General features: G+C 37.3%; 1 protein-coding gene across 1 annotated transcript in view; it reads right to left on the minus strand.

The window, feature by feature from the left end:
* Positions 1–6,143: 6,143 nt before the first annotated feature.
* HIF1A (hypoxia inducible factor 1 subunit alpha) overlaps positions 6,144–20,708 on the minus strand; it is a 29,955-nt gene continuing 15,390 nt past the window's right edge. The window contains exons 3-15 of the mRNA XM_072865424.1: positions 20,211–20,356; positions 20,024–20,108; positions 17,078–17,190; positions 15,761–15,963; positions 14,243–14,349; positions 13,911–14,058; positions 12,724–12,944; positions 12,258–12,538; positions 11,607–11,729; positions 10,977–11,371; positions 10,011–10,119; positions 7,685–7,811; positions 6,144–7,520 (exon numbers count right to left, since the gene is read on the minus strand). Of these exons, the coding sequence (XP_072721525.1) occupies positions 7,369–7,520; positions 7,685–7,811; positions 10,011–10,119; positions 10,977–11,371; positions 11,607–11,729; positions 12,258–12,538; positions 12,724–12,944; positions 13,911–14,058; positions 14,243–14,349; positions 15,761–15,963; positions 17,078–17,190; positions 20,024–20,108; positions 20,211–20,356 (2,210 nt within the window). The 3' untranslated portion in view covers positions 6,144–7,368. The remainder of the gene's footprint in view (positions 7,521–7,684; positions 7,812–10,010; positions 10,120–10,976; positions 11,372–11,606; positions 11,730–12,257; positions 12,539–12,723; positions 12,945–13,910; positions 14,059–14,242; positions 14,350–15,760; positions 15,964–17,077; positions 17,191–20,023; positions 20,109–20,210; positions 20,357–20,708) is intronic.

A 20,708-nucleotide genomic window follows, 5' to 3' on the forward strand; every position in this document is an offset into this window, starting at 1 on the left:
TCCGCGGCCAGGGCTTGGCCACCGACGGGCTGCGGGCAGCCTGCGGTCTTGTGGGAGCGGGGCTGGGCGGCAGCAGCACCTGCGCTGGAGAGCGGGTCCCCGGGCTTGGCAGGAGAGCGCCTGAATGCTTCTGCATCCGTGGGGGAGAGGGCGGCCGTGTGCCTGGCTTGTGGGAGGTTGCCCCTGCGCTCGGGGAACCTTAACGCACGAGAGAAGGCATGTAGAGAAAGGAGCGAATACGCCTGGGATGGATGGTGCGTTGTGTGATGCCTTTAGGAGGGTATTTAAACCTGCAGGAGTTTCGCACCATGATCAGGTTAAAGATTCACATTTCGCCTTCTTAAATAATCATGCAGTGCAGAATGAATTTTAAATTCTGCTGGCTCTGGTACTGTGATGTTCCCCAGTTCACCATTAGCATCAACTAATTGATCTAAAGGTCGCTCCTTCAAGCGAGGCACTTCAAGCTAACAGCTCCTACAATGACAGTAGCTTCCACAACGCTTCAGGCACAAAAGCATCATTCCTTATTTATTATATTTCCCTAAAGGTTGCTGGAATCCGACCTTTAGCTGCCTGTATAGATGAGTAGGAAATGAATGGCCATCAGCTAAACAGCTGTTGTCTTTAAGCACCACAGATTGCCACTTTCATTGATTATAGGAACAGAAGCATTAGCAGAGCTGTTACATGTGAACTGGACAGGTTTTAGCAGCTGCAGGGGGAGAGCTGTACCTGCTGGGTTTAGGTTTGGCTTTTTTGTTTTCTGTAAAGACAAGACATTTTCATCTATCATTTGGATTCATGTTTAGAGACATAGGGCAGTGACCCCGTTCATCCAGTACGTGCACCTGTCTTCAACAGATTGTACCAATTTTGAAACAGAATGCCAACACTGTTGGGAAAATAGTTATAATGTACTCTTCCCAGCGGACTTAAGGATTCAAAGCACAAGTACATTAATAATTGACACATCATGGAGCGAGTTCCTCATTACTTACAGGTCAAGCCAAGCCCAGCCCTACTTAGTTCCAAGAGTTCTCTGTTCATTTAAAAGGAGCGGAGGAGCTTGCCTCTGGAGCGATGCAGAATAATTTGTAAAGCTTGAGTGTTTTCTGATTTTTGTATTTATTTTAAGCGTGCAGTGAGTGTTGTGATTTCTCAGAGATGGTGTTTCAAGAAATGCTAGGTGGACAGTTTTTTTTTTTTCTAAGGCAGATGGGGCTGCATATCATGACACTTTCATTGTGTAAGATGATGTAAGATGTAGTGAGGATGAGGCTGTTGTGCCCATATGTTAACGTGTGCTAAGTCTTTCCTTGCAGAAAGTTTGGCTGCAGTGTAAAGAATGAAAAAGCAGAGGAATAAAAAAAGCAAGTGTCTCTTTGTAGAATTCCCCTTCTGTGGTGTGTACAATGAAATACAGTGTCAATTTTTAGGCTAATTAGTACTCTACTCTTCTTGATAAATTGTGTGTTTTCATCTAGTGCTCATTCAGGTTTTTCCTTAGTACATTTTAATTCTTAATAGACTGCCTTCCAAACTAAAAAAAAAACCCTAAAAAATAATTAGATGATGTAAGGAAGAGTGTGCTGGTTCCTGTTTCTTCATATTCTTATTTAATTCCTAAACAAAAGGATGAAGTCCTGTTTGTCCTATTAATTCCTAGCTTGTAAGTTGCAAGTTAAAAAGCTGTTTATCCTGCATAGACATAAATAACAGGGGGTTCTCCAGTTGTGCATGGCACAAGACAACTCTTTTTTTTTTTTTTAAATACCTTGTATGATTGTATTAGAACACATTTTCAAATTGAAAACATGAACATAAATCATGTTTTCATGGATTTTTATGAAAATAAATAATGGATATATTTTATTAAAGTGTATTCAAACTTCTCTCTGTACAACTGTATCACTAATACCAAATAACAAGATCGTATTCTACTGTGACAGCACTTGCACCAGCCTTCCGCTTGCAGACTTCCCAACAAAGCAAAAACATTGCAAAAGATGTTTAATCTGTGCGATAGGAAGTGGTATTGATTTAACAAGACAGTAAGAGTCACGAGATCCTGTCAAGTTATTTTCATGTCCTGAGAGCAACTGAAATCACCTGGAGATGTCATCTGGGATTCAAGCTAGTTTCTCTTTTGTTACTAAGGGTGTTCTTGATGTGATTACTCAAAGAGGTTTCATAAATGTTCTCTGTCCCTCTGGCTCTGCAGCTGTTGCTCTCTTCTCTCTTTAGCTTCCCACAGGAAAGCCTACACAGTCCCTAATGTCCAATTTGTTAAATTGTTTGTGCTTAACCTCTTTTGTTCATGCATGAGGTCTACTTAATTCAGGTGGGATAACCATTGTGTCTAAGGTGAACAGGATTCAGCTGTAAGGGCAAGATGGAATTTATAAATTCTTTTGGAAAATAGACCACATGTATGCTTAGTGTCGAAGTTTCTGACTTCAGTAGTAGGTAAGTCACATCTCAAACATGCAAGGAGTTTTAGTTATGCTGCACAGTGATTATTTATTTCACTTTAAAAAGTGGTTTTGCCATCTGCCATCTCAATCTTTTAGACCGGGGGAATGGATGAACAGAAAGATCACAAATGTCAAGAATTAGAAACAAACCCTCTCTTTTATTGAATTTTATACTGTTACACAATCAAAAAGAAATACAGTCACAAGTATGTCAAAATGTTTCAAGAGAAATATCAATTGTAATACGTTGTACTTGGTTCCAAAAAAGAATTCCATTAAAATATACCACTTCTTCATGAGAGAATACTGCTATTATTCACAAAATCTACCATACTGTATAAATCCAGTAGCAAACTCTTTAACTTTTTGGTAACTTGGCAAGCCTTACTCAAGGTAAACAGGGAAGCAGAAGGAAAATGACAACTCATTTCTAGAATTTGGATCAAAAATCACAGTTCTCCAGCATGGAGCTTTCCAGGGGGTCAAGTGCCTAATTGCCAACAGTATTTTTAGTGAAAGCTGGATACCCAACTGCTGTGAATTCCTATGAAAATGGTCTTCCTACAAGGTACTCCTGGCCTGCGAAGTGTTTGTTTTCATGCTGGACAATTACAGTTTGAATAATGTGCGTAAGTGCAGTGACATTTGAGTGAGATGTGTGTTCTGTTCAGTAGCAGCTAATCAGCAGGGATGGGAACAGATGGCTGACCTCGGGCAGGTCCAGCGATAGCCTGCTTCACGGTGGCCGGGTACTCACGACTTCCGCAGCACCGTTCAAAGGAAATGGTTCATTCAGCAGTGTAACAGTGGAGAAAGCTTGCCAACAGATACTGGTGAAACAGCCCACATTTCTGCCTTTAGCTACCACTGTTTAGCTGTCTAATTAAACAGCTTTTTAAATAATGAAAAATCACTATAAAATATGCAGTCATTTAAGCTGTAATCATCAGACTTTGATTCCTACAGTTGTATTTTATTAGAAGCAGAGCTGATCAATTCATCCAAAATAAGCTTTGAAGTCTTTAAAATGTCACCAGTGTTATGTGTAAAGTTTTATTTGTCCTTTCTGGCCTTAATCTATGATTCTTTAATTCAATAATTCCTTAGGGAGAGTTTAACCTGTGTCCACAGACACACAGGAAAGGAAACTTAATAGCAAATTGTTTCCATTTCACCCAAATGTTTTCAAAGATCAACATACAGTCCAAACCTACCTCACTACATGGGAGGAAGGTATGTTACAAAGCTGTACTTTGGACTCCAGGCTACCTTGATTTGCTCAGTATATTACACCTTGAGATCAAGTTACTGGACAGCAGACTTAAGTGACTGCTTGGGAGCTACAGCTATAGTTAATTATAGCTGCTTTCAGGTAAAGGAATGAATTATGTCATCATAAGTACTAGTTTAAAAATTCCTTTACCTTTTAGCAAAACCATCACTGTTGTTGATAAAAACATCAATTAAATTAGAATCCATGTGTAAAAATAACAGTTGTGCTATGCCATGATGAAGGCATGGCTTGACTACTGCTGTAGTCACGATAACCTTCTGGAAGCTAACTTCAATTCTCCTCAGTTTATCATTTCCACATAATCTAGCATGTTTCATATGCAGAAGGAAACACTGTATCTACCTACAGTTTCTTCTTTACTACTGGTGAAGAATAAATGCTCTAATGTAGTGCCTCAATATTTTAAAAGGTAGCAAGTCAGCAAAGAAATTATTCAAAATCGCTAAGAAAACATTTAGAAATTAATGTATTCTAGAAGCTTGTCCTCCAAAGTAGGTTTAGAATCAGGCTGTGTATTCCTAGAGTCTAAGCAAAAAAAAAAAAAGAAACAAACAAAAAAGCAGCTAAAAGGTGTACTTCTAGATTTTTGCGAGCTTGCATCTGCATTTAGCAAAGCTCTTACAAGGCCAGAGCAATTACTGTTACTTTTCCATGCTTTCTTCAGTGTCTCTAGGAGGTTTGGTTGGTTTTTTTAATTTTGGTTTTTTTCCCCTAGAGTAAACCAATACAGCTACTGCAGTTCATTCCATTAATTTGTTTCAGTCACTTTTACCAGGACAGATGAAACATGGCTCATTTAAATCCACAGCTGCTGCCATTAAGACCAGAGATGATTCCAGCAGGCTCATAATCATAAATCATGTGGGTCACTTAAGTTTTCCTCCTCTTTTTAAGATGGATTTTTCTCTATGAAAAGTTACTGCCCTCTTAAAGTGCACTGAAGAGGAGCGGACAGATTCAAACAGGTCAGGCTCCTCCAAAATAAGGTCAAGTGAGTAGCAGAACAACATCAAGCAGGAAGGTATAAAGTTTCTCTTGGGAGATGAAAAGGGATAACCCACCAGGCCAGCTCAAAGCTTGCCAGGGCAGCAAGAAAAGCGGAACCCACTTGTACCTTTCACATGTCTACAAGACTCTCCTCGCTATCTCACAGAAGCATCACGTCAATCCAAGCATAAGGCATGACCCTACCAGCCAGTGCTTTACCTAAGCCTTTAGCAACTTCACTATTAAACCTTTTAACTGCTGACAGAAAAAGAGATGCCATGGAAAGAATGCCATCCAAGAAACCTCATGCAGCAGGTATGCAGTAGTAGCTCTGCTGCTTTTATCCAGAGAACTTTATAAGCTTTGGACACTTAAAGGCTGCATTAAAAATCTTTAATATCCAGTAGCAGGTGTATATATTCAAACTGTTCTCCGCACAAAGCTTCAACTCTAGCTTAGTGCACCTACATGTTTTCTCCTCTCTTTGCGGAACTTCTACTCAAACTGTAAGAAGTATGGAACCATCTTCTGCTACCAGTGCCTTATCTTTTTTTTAGTGGGTAGCTAATAGTCTCCGTTAAGTCTAATTAATACAGTTGCGTCAGTTTGAAAAGTGCTCGTTTCAGTGAAACAGTAACAGTAATTTTAGGAAACAGTTTAAGCTTATGTACCATTATACTGATTTCAAAAGACTCAAGAGTCCAATAAAACCAAAGTTTCCAAAATAAAACAAAATAACTATTGTGACACTCCACATCTGATTTCTTACATTGAGATAAGTTTTAAAAAACAGTTTGAAGAATGCACAGAATATCTTGACCATATTTACACATTACAAGGTTATATCAGTAGCATCATGTTTTATGACAGCAAAATGAGAAGAGTCACCTAGTCAAAGTTACTGAGTCAACAGCACAAGAATGTAGAACAAGCTTTATCATCAAGTACCAGCTTAATTTTTTAATCATGCAGTTTTGTGATGAAAATCCATCTTTAATTGATCACTCCTGTGAATTTTACTTTCTCCTGCTTTCCAGTATTACCTTGATAAAGCTTCCAGAGACAAGCCTTTAAGCTGTTCATAAGGAAGAATCTTTCTACTCTAAAGTAACACAAATACACTGTCTCCTCACTTTCAAGTTTGCTAACTGGTGTGATAACAGATTTAAAAATTTAACATCTTTGGCGAGTGGTAGTACAACACTGTCTAGGAGACTTCAGTACTGAATAGGCTCAAATAATTAACACAGAGATGTTACAATCGAAATAAGGAAGCAGTGATTTCCAATCAACTCTAAGTTAAAAAGGGAACACTGATGAACAATAACTACTAACAAAAATATAAATTAGCTCATTTCTCTCAGATAACACACTCCCCAAGGGGGCCTGGTCCACATATAGTTTATTGATGTAAGAAAACAATACAGTTAGTGTTAGATCCAACCACAAAGAGCAAAAGAATGAGTGAATGAAGGTTTTGTACAGTACATATAGGAAAATAAGATGTTTGTGACAACTATATATTTCTAAATAAAAAGGCTTCTAAATATATTCAAGTTATTGAAATCTACATGAAAACATATGGATGTTAATAGCAACAAGGTGCATAAAACCAAAACATCAAAATATTGAGCAACTCAATGAAGTACTAGATAAAACTTTGCTAACAATGCAAGATGTTTTACAATCTGCTTGAAATATCACCTATACCACACAGGGTAAGCTGAACATTTAGATTTAAGATCATACACAATATTAGCATTAACTTCAACAACTACAGGCAGGGAATTTTTTTTTTAAGCTGGCAAAGTGACTACTTCAAGAACATCAAACTCTCTCTAAACTGAGAACGTATCCAAATAAAATGCTGCTATCCCTTTCCAGATAAAGCCTTTCCTTTGACTAACCACACTCACTTAAGTCAAAAGCATGACAGCATTTAAGAACAATTTATATTACAATGTGACTAAAATAATGACATAATCCAGGTTTAAACATGATTTCGTAGGCAAACAAAAGAAGATTCTTCTTAAAAACTAGTTTTTATAAATGCAGAATATATTGCATGAGGAACTGCTGGTATTTTTTAAGAAAATATATTGTGCGATTGTGGCTACAATGCACTGCTGCAAAGCATTGTTGTTTCTTATAAAAACTATTAAAATAAAAAAACTTATTTGAACATAAAGAGTAAGAGAGCACAAGTCTTCCAACTACCTATGAAGAGCAGGATGGAAGTATCGCCAGTTTTTCCTGTGTTGACATTTTACTAATGATAAGTTTTGGTGACCAACTCACCAGCCAAAAATAAATATTTTTTTTAAAATCAGGTGCATATTTCAAAGCTGCTATTGCAAGTGTTTTAAATGTAATGGACTTAAAAGTGTATGTACCAAAGAATTATAAAAATGCACTATAGTTTGAGTTATTGTTACATAAAGAACATATTAAAAAGACTGTCAAAATAAGTAGAAAGGGGATCAAAACTGAACTAACTGAATTAGTGCAGTACTGTAGCCAGGCTTCTAAAATCAGATATAGAAAATATAAATAGACTGCTTTAGGTGATGATTCACCAGTGTCCAAAAAAGGAACAAGTATTGTGAAAGCTCAGTTAACTTGATCCAGAGCTCTGAGCAGTTCTTCACCCTGTAGCAGGTTTCTGTTGCCTTGTATGGGAGCGTTTACTTCACAATCGTAACTCGTGAGCTGGGGTAGTCCACTTTCATCCATCGACTGCCCTAGAAGTTTACTTGCTATGTCTAAAGAGGGAGGGGAAGGAGAAAAAGTGCACTTTATTCACCATGCTTATCCTTCCCTCCAAAATTGTTCATAAAGGAGGCAAGTTTGGATATGGTTTTGTCACTCAGTTCTCTTTCACGCAGCCCCCCTCCACCCCTCTCTACTATTAAAAGAGGATACTAACCAGTTGATAGTAGAATGATTGTCTTTTGCTCCACTCCATTTTGACCATTTGTTTTGCATCCCTTTACACGTTTCCAAGCAAGTGATGCATTTCCTCCACGGTCACCTGTCTGCTGGAATAAAGACCCCTAGAAAGAAATAAAATAAGTCTTCTTTATTGAATACTGTGTCTTTCTACCCCTCCTTGTCCCTCTTCCAAACTAGCAGTTCCTGTCACTAATTACTAATGTAGGTATTGTTACAATTTAAAGTGGACTTCATTCAGAATGCAGGGAGAAATGTATTTGCAAGTATACTGGCCTTGAAAGTTATTTAGAAGAAAACTGAATCACATTTCAAGACCTTACTTCCCTTACATAAAACAATTACTAAATCCCGGTTATCATCAGTTACCATGCTTAAGATTAGCATGTACATGTACACATACACACCCATTTAATTGCCACTGCTCTTGTGTGAGTAAGCATCAGGTTTTCACTGAAGTCTCTAATGGTTTTCTGCACTGGAATTAATAGCGTAGACAGGAGATTCAGGAACCTCGGTACGTCGATTCTATCTAAATTTAAGAGGTAAATTCTGCTTGCACTCCAGTTATGACCACCAAGCCATGTGACCCAAGTCTTGTGGGGAATGCAGTCCTAAGCCATTCTATTGCAGATATGGCTCCTTAGCATATTGTTTTGACAGCAGCACAGAAGATATGGAGATTAGAAAGCTTTTAAGGGCTCCATATAATTAGGATAAGTAAGAAGAAGCTGCCACTGAAACAGATGGGATGGAAGGAAAAACGGCCATCTTAGTATCAAGTTTGCTAGCAAAAGTAGTTGAATCGGCAAAGTTTTGTCTTGTTAGTAGTACTGACTGCTGCAAAAAGAGGAAGAGGTATTTCAGGACACTGCCATTATCCTGAACACTTAAAATAGTAAAGAACATATGTTTTCAGGTTATAAAACATCCATGCAAGTCAAAAGGACAGTTGTATAATGGAAGTTGTAGTTAAACAACTCGGACTTAGAAGCTGCATTTCATCGTAAGGTCAGTCACCTACATTGTTGCTGGGTTTTTTTGCCCCCCCCCCCCCCCTTTTTTTTTTTTACTGTGAATGCAATACAGCCCCTCATATTAAGACAGGTATAGCTCGTATCTTTTTCAATGTAATGATTTGGATCATTATTTCATAATCTTACTATAACACATCTTGCCCTTGTCTAATTTTCCTGTTTTCTAGAAAACTAAAGTAGCATTTTACTTTGGTCTTCACTTATTTCACACTATTTTCACTCTTTGCAAAATAAGTCCTGCTTCCTTACAGCTAAGAAGTTGTGGCAAGTTCATCATTTTTCCTCTGTGCGTGTGCAAGGCTGAGTTCATCCTCACAGAAATCCATTGTGGAGAAAGAAGCCAAACAACAAAAGCACTTGCTTGAAATAACATCAATAAGACCCAGCTAGATGGAAAACTCAGTTTCTGACTGTGCAGAAACCATCAAAATATTTATAACACTTTTGTCAGGTACAGAAAAAAAGAAAAAAGTTTAGCAAAGGATGAAGTTTGAACCTATAAGCATTAAAAAAGCCTGAACACTATTACAGCAGTTAATACAGAACCACTTGTGTTCTGTGTATTTAACTACATCCCATGCTATTTTGAGTATTTTATCAGCAACACTATATAACAGCTGTAGCACCATCGCATGAGAAAAAGGCAATGGAAGGCAATAAAATTTCTTGCAGAGCTGTGAATTCTTACAGGGCTACTGGAAGCAACAGAAAAACACGCATGAAAGTGCAAAGCATTTAGCAAATGAAAACAATGGCATAAGTATGATTTTATTTTTTTTAAATAAAGTCTGCTTGCCTCATAGAAAAAAATGGACATATAAAAGCTCTAAGCTCTTTTGCTCCTTTTCTCAATGGAAAAATGAAAGCACAGAAAGAAGCATACGAACACTTTCTCCAGTATTGACAAATATGAATACTGAATTTGAATTCAGAAGTGACATAAATATGCCAATTATAGATTTAAATGTGATATCTTACATTTGTGCATATTTTACTGAAGAACATATATGTTCACAAAAGAGTATCTTCTACCTAATCAAGATATGTGCTTGGGTATAGAGGGCACTTTTGAAAGAGCTGACAATAAAAGAGAACTAAAATCGGAGTATCTGCATATACGTGGGGATTCCACTATCAAACAATTATCTCTGATCCCAAGATTCCACTGCATACCAACAGCTAAACTCAGGAGTCTGCACTGACGCCTCATTTCAGAAATTGCAAGGTTAAAAAGTGAATATTTTAAAATTGTAAAACAAAACTCACAATTCCAACTGCCTGAAAAAGTGAACCATCATGTTCCATTTTTCGTTTTCTCTGAGCATTATGCAAAGCTAGCATCTTTGGATTTAGTTCTTCATCCATTGCAGTAGATCTAAGAAAAATTGATTCAGGCTGTTAAGACGTTTCTACTATCCTCAAGCCATTCTTCTTTTGTGGACACTTACATAAAATATCACAGAACTGAATTTACGAACTATACTACTTTCTTTCATAATTGACTCATTTCAACAATCATCATCTATGAGCATAGCAAATGTTAGCTTTTAAACTTGCTGTGAAGCTCAGAATGAGTTATAACAAAAATTTTAAAGTCTTTGCAGAAAAAAACAAAGCATAAAAGTTCGGCAATTCACTTTCAACAGAAAGAAGGGAGGGAAGGGTGAGGAAAAGTCTATTCTGAATATTTCTATGTACAGATAAAGCTTCTATGTATCAAAGGTCTGATGTTTGACTTTGTAGGATTTTCTGTCATGATAAATATCTGCTACAAATGCATCCATTATGAAATTATGTCCATCATTATGAAATACAGCTCGCTTTAAAAGCGATACATGTAGCACACAGACTGCAGTCGCCTCTTACCTCATAACGAAGCAGACAAGAAAAGCACCAGAAATATTGTGTGGGTATAACTACTTGTAAATTGCCTACTGCATTCTTTTAAAAAGGCTGCATGTCAGATACAAGAGCAGAACAAAATTATGAATACAGTTTGCATACAGCAGCTGCCTATCACGTAAGGTGTTTATGTAAAAGCTACTGTGAAATTAACTTAAGGGAAGCTTACTATATCAAAAAAGTTTGTTTGAAATGTCCGAATTTAAATGTATCAATTTCTACTTTGAAGTAGAATGCTGAAGACAACATACAACAGTTGGCAATATTAAAAGTGTATTATATCTAATTTCTTCAACAGATACTAGAGCTTAAGCTTCACTTTTAAAATACCTTTTATTCAGAGTGACTGTTAGCAAACTGGGCACTCCCGGACAAGATTTTTCTGTCTGATCCAATGTTCCTTTTCCCGCTCTGATCGGAGATGCAGTTCGACTCCTGTTCCCACCATAAGGTGATGCTGGGGCACTACTCGTTTCACTGATTATATGGACAGGAGATGACGGAACAATTAGCGTCTTCACATCATCCACGCGTTCTGTCACTGGTTTTATTTCATCAGCAGTACTTGATGGTGTCTGAGTCTGCTGAAATATGGTAATGGTGGCTGCATTTTGAGAGCCGGAAGAACTGCTTTCCAGCGGAGATAGCTGATCAAAGGATCGCAACTGGAAGTCATCATCCATTGGGATGTAAGGAGCCAACATCTCCAAATCTAAATCAGTTTCCTGGAAAACAGGAGAGGTAAAAATTATAAATACATCAGAATATCTCGGCTATGACTTCATGGCTTCATTAAGGCTCTTCCTTTTACCAAATCCTGACAACATTTTTTTTCAATTTATTTTAATAGAAATATTACATAAAAGAGGAAGGACATTCCTGAAGACATTCTAAGAGAAAGAGAAGCACACTGAGAGTACATATTAACATGATACAGAATTTTAAATTAATGTACATTACCTGAGTAGAGAATGGATTTTTTGCTTCTGTATCTATCGCAAAGAGTTTCTCCACTAATTCCAGTTTGAATTCATTAGCCATATCATTATCCACATCAAAGCAGTAGTCGTTGGGACTACTGGGCTGTGAAAACAGTTTGAGTGCAGTTTTAAGTTTGTGTCATTTTGCATTGTACCTACAGATTCTCTGAAAAATATTATAATGTAAAAACTAATTCTAAGCTAGAGTTACACAAAATTAAAATGGGAAAGGAAAACACTTACATTCGTCAGTATGCATTCAAATTTACCCCACTTGGAAAGCACACAATTAGGTGGAACCTGGAAGTAGCCTCTACAGTAATTTATTGCAACTAATTTGCTGTTTACAGAAGTTGTCTCTGAACCATTCTTTTCTAGAAAGACCAATCCCAAGCTCTTCTTATTTCTATCAGGTGGTATTGCATGCATTTGCAAGACTCACTTTAATGAAAAGATAATTCTTAGTATGAAAATGTATCTTTTTCCTCAGATCATGGCATGAGCTTAACTAAGCCACAACTTCAAAATAATTTTCAATTCCTGTCTTGGCTGCACCCTTAACCAGATTTGCTCCACAAGGCCCAACAGCACATACGTTTTAATGACAGTGTATCCAAATTACATAACTAACCTCAGGTGAACTTTGGCTGGTACTTGCATCAGAAGGGCTGGTTGGTTGCTCTTGCACCTGAGGCATGGTAAAAGAAAGTTCGAGTGGCTCTGTGTTTGGCTCCAGCTTTGATACAACTTCTCTATTGAGTGCAGGATCAGCATTGCTACGGAGTGGCTTTGTAGTTTCAGAGGCAGGTAGTGGGGACATTGCCATATTTATATTCTGCAATTTCTCACTGGATGAGGGGAGCATTACATCGTTATACAAAGGAACTTCATCACATTGTTGTTCATCAGACTCTATAAAAATTAAAAGAAACCATCAACCTAAGTAACAATACTGAGCGTGTCTATGGACCTCATTAAATTTAAACAGTGGCTGAAATACCACTAGGCAAGTGATATTGGGAGGTTATTTTTTGAAATCTACTGTAAAATACTAACTTTACTAATTAGCACGCTCTTCAATTTAAACACACACCCACCATTACTGCTGAAATCTAGAGAGATAATTGTGTCTCCAGCAGCTGGGGCCAGCACAGTTAAAGCATCTGGTTCCTGCTTAAGTTTTTCAAAAAGGCTGTTGGTATCATCCAGGTCATCTTTGCTGAATATTTTGGTCATTTTCATTTCAGGAGACTCCACTGGTTTCAGCATACACTCAGTTTGTCCAAGGGAAAAAATCAAGTCTTTCTGAACAATTCCACTGTCAGACAGAGAGGAAGATGACTGTTAAAGAACAGCTAAAAAGAATAAATTCAAGCTTTACAGTTTTGTAAGTTGGAAAAACTAACAAACAAACAAACAAGCCCAACAAAAAAAAAAACAACAAAACACCCAAACCAAACAAAAAAACCAACCCACACCACAAAAAAACCCAAAACAAAACCACCACACACACACCACAAAATACCAGGATAGGAGCTTTAAGAATTCTTTTTTTCTTACTCATTCTTTCCTCAAATGTAATAGACAAAGCAAGCACTAATTGTGGTGTCAAACAAAAATAAACATGCTTTTCTGAAAGCACTGAGAAAGTAAGGAAAAAAAAAAAGATATTTTCTAAAACACTTTTCTTTGTTTTAAATGAATGTACAGTATGTTGATAGATTGATACTGGGACATTCGCTAAAGTTTTGAAAAACTAACTTAGGACTATTATACAGTTGTAGAAAAACAGTCGACAAGTCTGCCTTCAGTTGAAGCTTTCAATCAAAAGAGGAATTCCAAGGCAGAAAAAGATAAGTGGGGCTAAGACAGACACCATTACTGCTGCTCTGACTCCATGACTATAAGTTATTAGTGAAATTAACTGCTCCAGACTGCGGACAAAGATTAGAGAGTTGTCTAGAATGCACACAAGTTCTCAAATGCTTCCATCATGGCAGTCCAGAAGAGGCTGGCCTTATACTCATTTGCCTGCAAGAGTTCTTCCCACTGACATCACGAGATCAAAAAAGTGTTTTGTTCTCAAATACAATTCCTAATCCTAGGACTGGCAGTATTTAAGCAAGAATTTCACTGGTAGAAGAAATAGTAACATCGTAACATATTCAACAGGGGACCACATCCTCAGTTGAAAAAAAAAAAAAAAAAGACGTAGTGCCATCAGTATCTGGCTTCATCGTCAATAAAAATGATGACAAAGAATAGCGATGTCCACTCAACTTACCTCAACACATAGTTTACGCACACTATGCACTGTGGCTGAGAATTCTTAGTGTTGTATATAACAGTTGCTTGAGTTTCAACCCAGACATAGCCACCTTGTTTAGCAAGCATTCTGTACTGTCCTGTTGTCACCTGCCCTTTTGTGAACACTAAAAGCAGAAAGGACACCAGCTTTAGTTACAGGCAGAAAAACACGAAACTGTTTAAGATAAGTATTCACTGCAGATTCATATCTGCAGTTAAAAGAAAGCCCTCGTTCTGCTGCTGCTTTCCCCCAGTGCTGTATCTCATCTCTTGTAGTTGGGAGGGCTTTAAATACATCTTTTCACTTACTATCGTGGTGTGTTTTGGTCAGATGATCAGAATCCAGCGCATGATAGTACTCATAGATTGAGCGACCCAGGAGTTCCTCTGGCTCATACCCCATCAACTCTGTAATTCTTTAAAACAAGGGGAAAAATTGCTAAGTAAAAGCAGACATGGAGTAGTAGCACAAATACAAGAGCATTTGGATGCTTGCACATCCAGAAAAATCCTAAGAGTCACTTCCATACACATTGGCAGCAATTTTGGTTTCCTGGGAGTTTTCAGTTTGGAATAAATTCCTATTTTTTATGCTTCTTTAAAAGAGAAATTTCAGCAGGCATAGGATTTTACTTCTCATTGAATATTTATAAATCATGTCCTGTGGTAGGATTAAGTAAATCCTTGCTTTCTAGACTTTTTTTTTTTTTTGCTTAAAGGTAGACCAGCTACTTATGGACTACATATCCAGCTTACACAAATATGAGAATTTAATAAAAGATATGCTTCAACAGTTTTAAATCTGCAACTATAAGAAATTAGGAATCAGATTTATTCTTCCCACTGTCAGCCACTGCCAGCTTTTAAAGAAAACAGTATTTTCTTCAGCCCCCAGAGGGCACTGCTAACCAGGGGAATACATTTATTTTGCCCTATTCTACATGCAGAATATGACCAAATAAGTATCTTCTATGTGACACCATCAGTCACATAAAGGTAAAGTTACTGCAGAGGACAGAAAATAACCCGCACTAACATCTCTTTGCATCTAAACTCAGCAACTAATTAGAAGTTCGTTTTTGTTATTAAAAAAAAAAGGAAACAGGCAGTAACAATACCCAATTAAAAACACAAAAAAAACCCAAGAAACAAAAAACCCCAAACAACAAAAAACCTCAGACCAGTGATTTCCTACACTTCTGTTTTTCAAATTTGTCAAGCTAAGTTTCCAGAGGATAGTAAGAGCAGTCTTATGTATTTGATTACATCCATGATTTGTACCAGAACACAAAAATCTCATTTTCAATGGCAGATGTATTGTATTAAAAGTACAGCTGAACCTTTGGGGGTTTTTTGGACTAGACAAAGCAGATGCTGATCTCCTGAGGAAGGGAGAGGGGGGAAGTGGTAGCAATAAAATGCATCTGACAAGTATTACACACACACTCTCTTCAGTCACCAAAACACACAACCATCTTTGACAAACCTAAAATCCTTCTTGTTTTTTCCAGTGTCCAGAAGTATCTTCTCATTTCAATTTAATTGCTGCCACTACACTAAAGACCAGTTTGAACAGGCAGTTAACTGCAGGCAAAGGATTTATTCCAAAGTAATAACCCTACACCCTCCTTAGATTTAAACATCTGGCTTTTAAATAAGACATCCTCATCACTTAGTAAAAGCCAAAGCATCCCAGTGACAATTCCATTGCACAGATGAATCAAGTTAACAAGTAAGACTACATAAACGTATAAGGCCAACTTAGCCAACATGTACCAACCCTGCAAATCCTTCAAATTAATTCGTTAAGTACAAAATATATATTACCTTTCATCACAATAGGAAAATTTCATATCAAGACTGTGACGACTGAGGAACGTTTTACTGTCCAAGGGGACCTCAATGTTTGATGGATGAGGAATAGGTTCACAGATCAACACCAGACACGTCATGGGAGGCTTTTTGTAGCCACAGTGAGTTTGATTACCGCATGTGTCGTACACACGAATGTGTCCCGTGCAGTGCAGTACCTATGGGAAAGTTGCATTTTAAAAAAGAGACCAGGTCCCTGTCTGTCAGACAATGCAATCATATTTCCATTAGCACACCCGGAGCAGAGTCCTTCCCCTCCCCTCCCCACCCTTCGATGTGATAGCAACAACAGAAAGGCAGCAGTGCTTTCAAACGGGTGGCTAAAGGAGAGCGGCAGTTCTCCTCCTCGTGCTACGCAGACTGCAATGAGTACACAACTCTTTCCCCTTGGGCGCTGGCTGAAGCAACGCTAGACATTTCTGTGAACTGTTCCTCTTTGAAAGTTACATTAATGACGACACTGATAAGCAATTGCCTCAGCAAAAGGTATCTTACTATTTAAATATGAAAGTTATGGTAATAGTAGCAGCCTCCATTTTAGATCTTCTGCAGCAGTGATGTTAGAGATCAAATATATTTCAAGACACAAGAAGTTTTGCATTTTGTGGTTTTGGTTTTTTGTTTGTTTGGTTTTTTTTAACCATTCTGAAGTAGAAATTGTTCACAGACAGCAGCAAAGAAGAAAGAAGTTGTTTGATCCAGAATAACCAAATTTAAGTTATAAAAGAGAATTGTGAGCCATAATACCACTCAATACAGTAAAAGGTTACTTTTTGTCCAGAGGAGAAAATGCATTCACTGCAGAAAGTTATCAGGCTGGGCTCTTTTTGTTCCAACTGTTACAAAAGGGATAGCCAGCAGCTTCAGAAAGAATGGTATTGAAGTCCTTCAGAGAGACCTCAACTGTCACATTTATAGCATCAAATCAAAAGAAATCACGTATCAGCATAAGTGGTGTCAAGTATTTTTTTTCTTGGAGGAGAAGGCTTTATTGCAAACATATTTAGTAATTATAATTTCTAGTAAGTAAGTGACCTCCAATTTAAAATGGGGAATTCATTATGAGAGTTTTGAAAAACTAATTTTAAAACATTGTTTCTGTTAGTCCGTGATGTATTCAGCATTAAAATTCAGCATATTGAAGCACAATCATTAGTTAAGTACTTAGTGAAACTCAAGCTCATTACATGAAGTAAAAATGTTGAAATATAGCGTTATGACATCTGAAGAGAAAGCTGCCAAACTACATAAATATTCCTTTGCATTAGTTACCTTCCATGTAGCAGACTTTATATTGACTGTTCTTCCCCTGCTAGTCAGTGTACATTTCATTCTGAGAAAAAAGCTGCGCTCCGTGTTTTGCTCTTTGCCCTTTTTCACAGGACCTAGCAAAAGCAAATAGTAAACCAATTCTTAAGCTCTTGGATCATCTTCCAAAGGCATAAAAAAACCCCAAACCATGTTACAGAACTCTAAGACTACGGGAACACCCAAAAAATAAATTAAAAATATTGATAAACCTAACAGCACTTTTGATAACAACACTTTTCAGAACAAGTTTTACTGTAAGGTAGGCAAAAAACTGAAGTTTCAATGTTTTAAGATCAGTATCATATTTGTAGCCAACTCCACACTCCCAGATTTCAGGAAAAAGGGGTGGGGAGAAAGAGGGACTGATTGAAAATTTAATATATTTTAAAATTGTGACAAAGGACAAGAAAAGCATGTACAGAATGAGAAGTACTGTTGAGTTGGTTTCCATTGAAACAGATCATTAACTCACTGCAGGAAGGTTCAAATCAAATAAGTTTTGGGCCCATAGCTCTTCAGGACTGCAGTATTTTAAGTTTTTCAATTCAGAATTAACAACTCTGCTGTTTACATGCATCCAAATATTTCCACAGTGATTTACACTCTTAGAGTAAACAGAGACCAAGTTTTTAAACACATTATCATCATTATTGGGGAAAAATAAAGTCAAGAAACCCTAATACAAATTAATATTAGCAGCACTAATTTTTTAGCCTTACTTGCTAACAGCAGGCTTTAAGTCAAGTTTTTGCCTTTACAGGGGAGAACCTTTCAGAGTCAATTGCTAGCTAGGCTATTCTGGGCAAAGAAAATGCAAACTGATCCTATCAGGAGAGCTGCAAGCAGCTCGCTGTGCGTGGAAGAAGGAAATAAAGCACCTAGGATAAGGAGCAGTGGAAAAGCAAGTTTGCTGAGGCACGCTAAGGAGTGAGTACCAAATCATGGCAGAGGATGGAAGTTTAGAACATGTGAGCTCACTTCTGATACAAGTTTATACAATAATTTGCTCTTATCCTCCCACAGACAATAGCAGCTATGAAATTCTTCACGGTGGCTTGCACTGCAACTAGTAGATAGACAAAATTCATCAGAAAAACATTAAAGTCCCTATGCTACATTGTCTATTGCTTCTAGCAGAGGCAAAGACTAACAGGGACAAGCCTACTTTATGCCACATTAAAATATCCTCAATAAAGTAGGGGGCGGGGGGGAAGAAAGAAAAGCAGAGTTCAGAGAAGCAGCCAGAACTTACTTCATTCAGTATGTTTTTAAAAATAGTTAAACCAATCTAGAAACCCATAGTTGAAGATCACACATTATCGTTACCAAGTCCTGATGCTTAAGGCTCTGCTTTAAGAAGCAACTGTAAAAGATGTAGCAACTTTCTCCAGTCTGATTCAGCATTGGACATTATTTTTAAAATCCCCAGCTTTGAAAGTTTAAAAAGCAACTTCATAAAAATCAGAATGTAGTTCAGTTCCTGCCAATCACATTTATATTCATTTGCACCTGTACAATCCCAAAGGGGAGTATTTAATACTCAATTCAAAACCAAAATAATTCCGCTGATGTAAGAGCTGTAGTAGAATGCAACCTGGGAATACTAATAAATATAAAAATGTACTATTATTACTGTAATTTAGACTTTTGTCTGCCAACTTCATTTGGGAAACAGATTTTGTAATAATGCTTTCCAGACATCTTATTCCAGTCTGGTCAATTTAGACACACTAGAGTTGGTTTGCATGAAACTCAGTAAAATGACATTTTTAAGAATAAGCTTTTGCAACAAGACCAGTTTTTACACTGCCTTAGTGAAGTTGTTTCCCCACGCCCCCCAGATGCATTATTGCATTCCAAAGGCGGGGGGAGTCTAATCTAGCCTTAGAAACATACTTCAATACTAAGGGCAGACAAGTTTAGAAAATGCTTACAAAATCAAAGTCGGGGCCCTTAATGCTATGATATCTTATCAGGTCTCTTCCACTGCGTTAAATAGAATGACAACATAAAAGACTTCTGATTTACAGTGCTACAAGAAAGCAGAGGTCAGGCTTGGTAATTTATCACTATCTAGATTCAGAGTCCATATAACCCTTGTTTGATGAAACAGGAATTAGAGAGGTCAGATTTTAGGCTTCTAAGAACTGAGTAAAGCAGATTTGTTTGAGGCATGCAGGCTGCCAAGCCTTTATAGTCATTAACAAACCTTTAAAAGACATAAAAGCAGTAATTCATGGGCATTTATTAAATTCAAAAGCATATAGAATATGTGAACATAGTGTTCTACTCCCTCGGACAGAGAAAAGAAGAGTCAGAAATCTGTGAAAAGATATCAGTTTCATGCACCAATTAAAGGGTGCAGAGAAGCATCAATCCCAAAGCCCTTTTTGGGGCTGTCCAAGTATTCCCCAATTAGTTTTTTGGTGTCCTAAATACAGGATCTTTTTCGTGTCTTAAGTATACCACCACAGATTTCTGGAAGAAAGCATTTGCTTTTAAGTTGTCCTGTAAAGGCAAGCCCAGACCAAGACAAACGCACCATTTTAACTTCTCCATATCCTTCTATAGCAATTGCTTAAGATAATTCTCATTCAACCTACCTCTAATTTTATTCTTGTAGGCACACTAATTCTTTCCACTCTCAATAACTCTGCTTTAGTCATTAATTTTGTTTTAGATTAAAGAGTACTAATGAAGTCTCATCTCTTCTACAATTAGGATATTGCCAAAACATTCTAGTTATTTCTGTTGTTAGTACCTCTGAACAAGGTTTGTTTTGAGATTTAAGCAGCAAAACATACTAGTTTGTTCTCTCAACACCTTTTTCTGGCAGATATCCAACTGTACTAATGCCAACAGGAACTATCATTAAGTAAATTAAATCGATTTTTTCTTTCTTCTCACCATTTCTATGTGTAAGCATTTCTCTCAGCTCTTCGTGGTCACATGGATGAGTGAAATCAAATACACTGTGCCCCGTCAACTCAAACTGCAAAAAAATAAGAGGTATACGGGTGTCTAACTTTACACATACAAAAATGTAACAACTTTTACAGATTTGAAACAGTCTTAGGAAATGTCAGTATTTCACCTGAGTGAGTCCCATACACTTGTTCACATTTTCAGACATGTAAATCATGTCCCCATCTTCGGACAGAACCATGACAAATCCATCAAGAGCTTTCAAGTAGAAACAGTTCAGCTCCTTCTCCATTTTGGCTTCCGTCTCCAGCTCACCTACAAGCAGCCACACATTTTCATTTAAGTAAACATCAGCCATTCTTCACTTACCATCAGGAATGACTTCTGGCACCAGTCTGCAAGAAGTCAATCTTGCAGGACTGTTCAAAACTAGTATAATTCACTTAGGTAAGTGATCAATTAAATTCTTCAAGCTCTAGTAGTGGTATCACAAATCACAGAAAATGAGAGTGAGGTTAAACATCTGTGTTTTTATGCATAAACCAATAAACCTTCCACCTTAAGGAAAAAGTCTACATGGCAAAAGCATTACCATTTATCTCAAAAGGCATAACATACATTTCTCAGGGGCTTCCTAGGAGGCATTTCAGAGTATGGCTACCAAAGT

The sequence above is a fragment of the Ciconia boyciana genome, chromosome 6, assembly GCF_034638445.1.
Source record: "Ciconia boyciana chromosome 6, ASM3463844v1, whole genome shotgun sequence".
Classification (NCBI taxonomy): Eukaryota; Metazoa; Chordata; class Aves; order Ciconiiformes; family Ciconiidae; genus Ciconia; species Ciconia boyciana.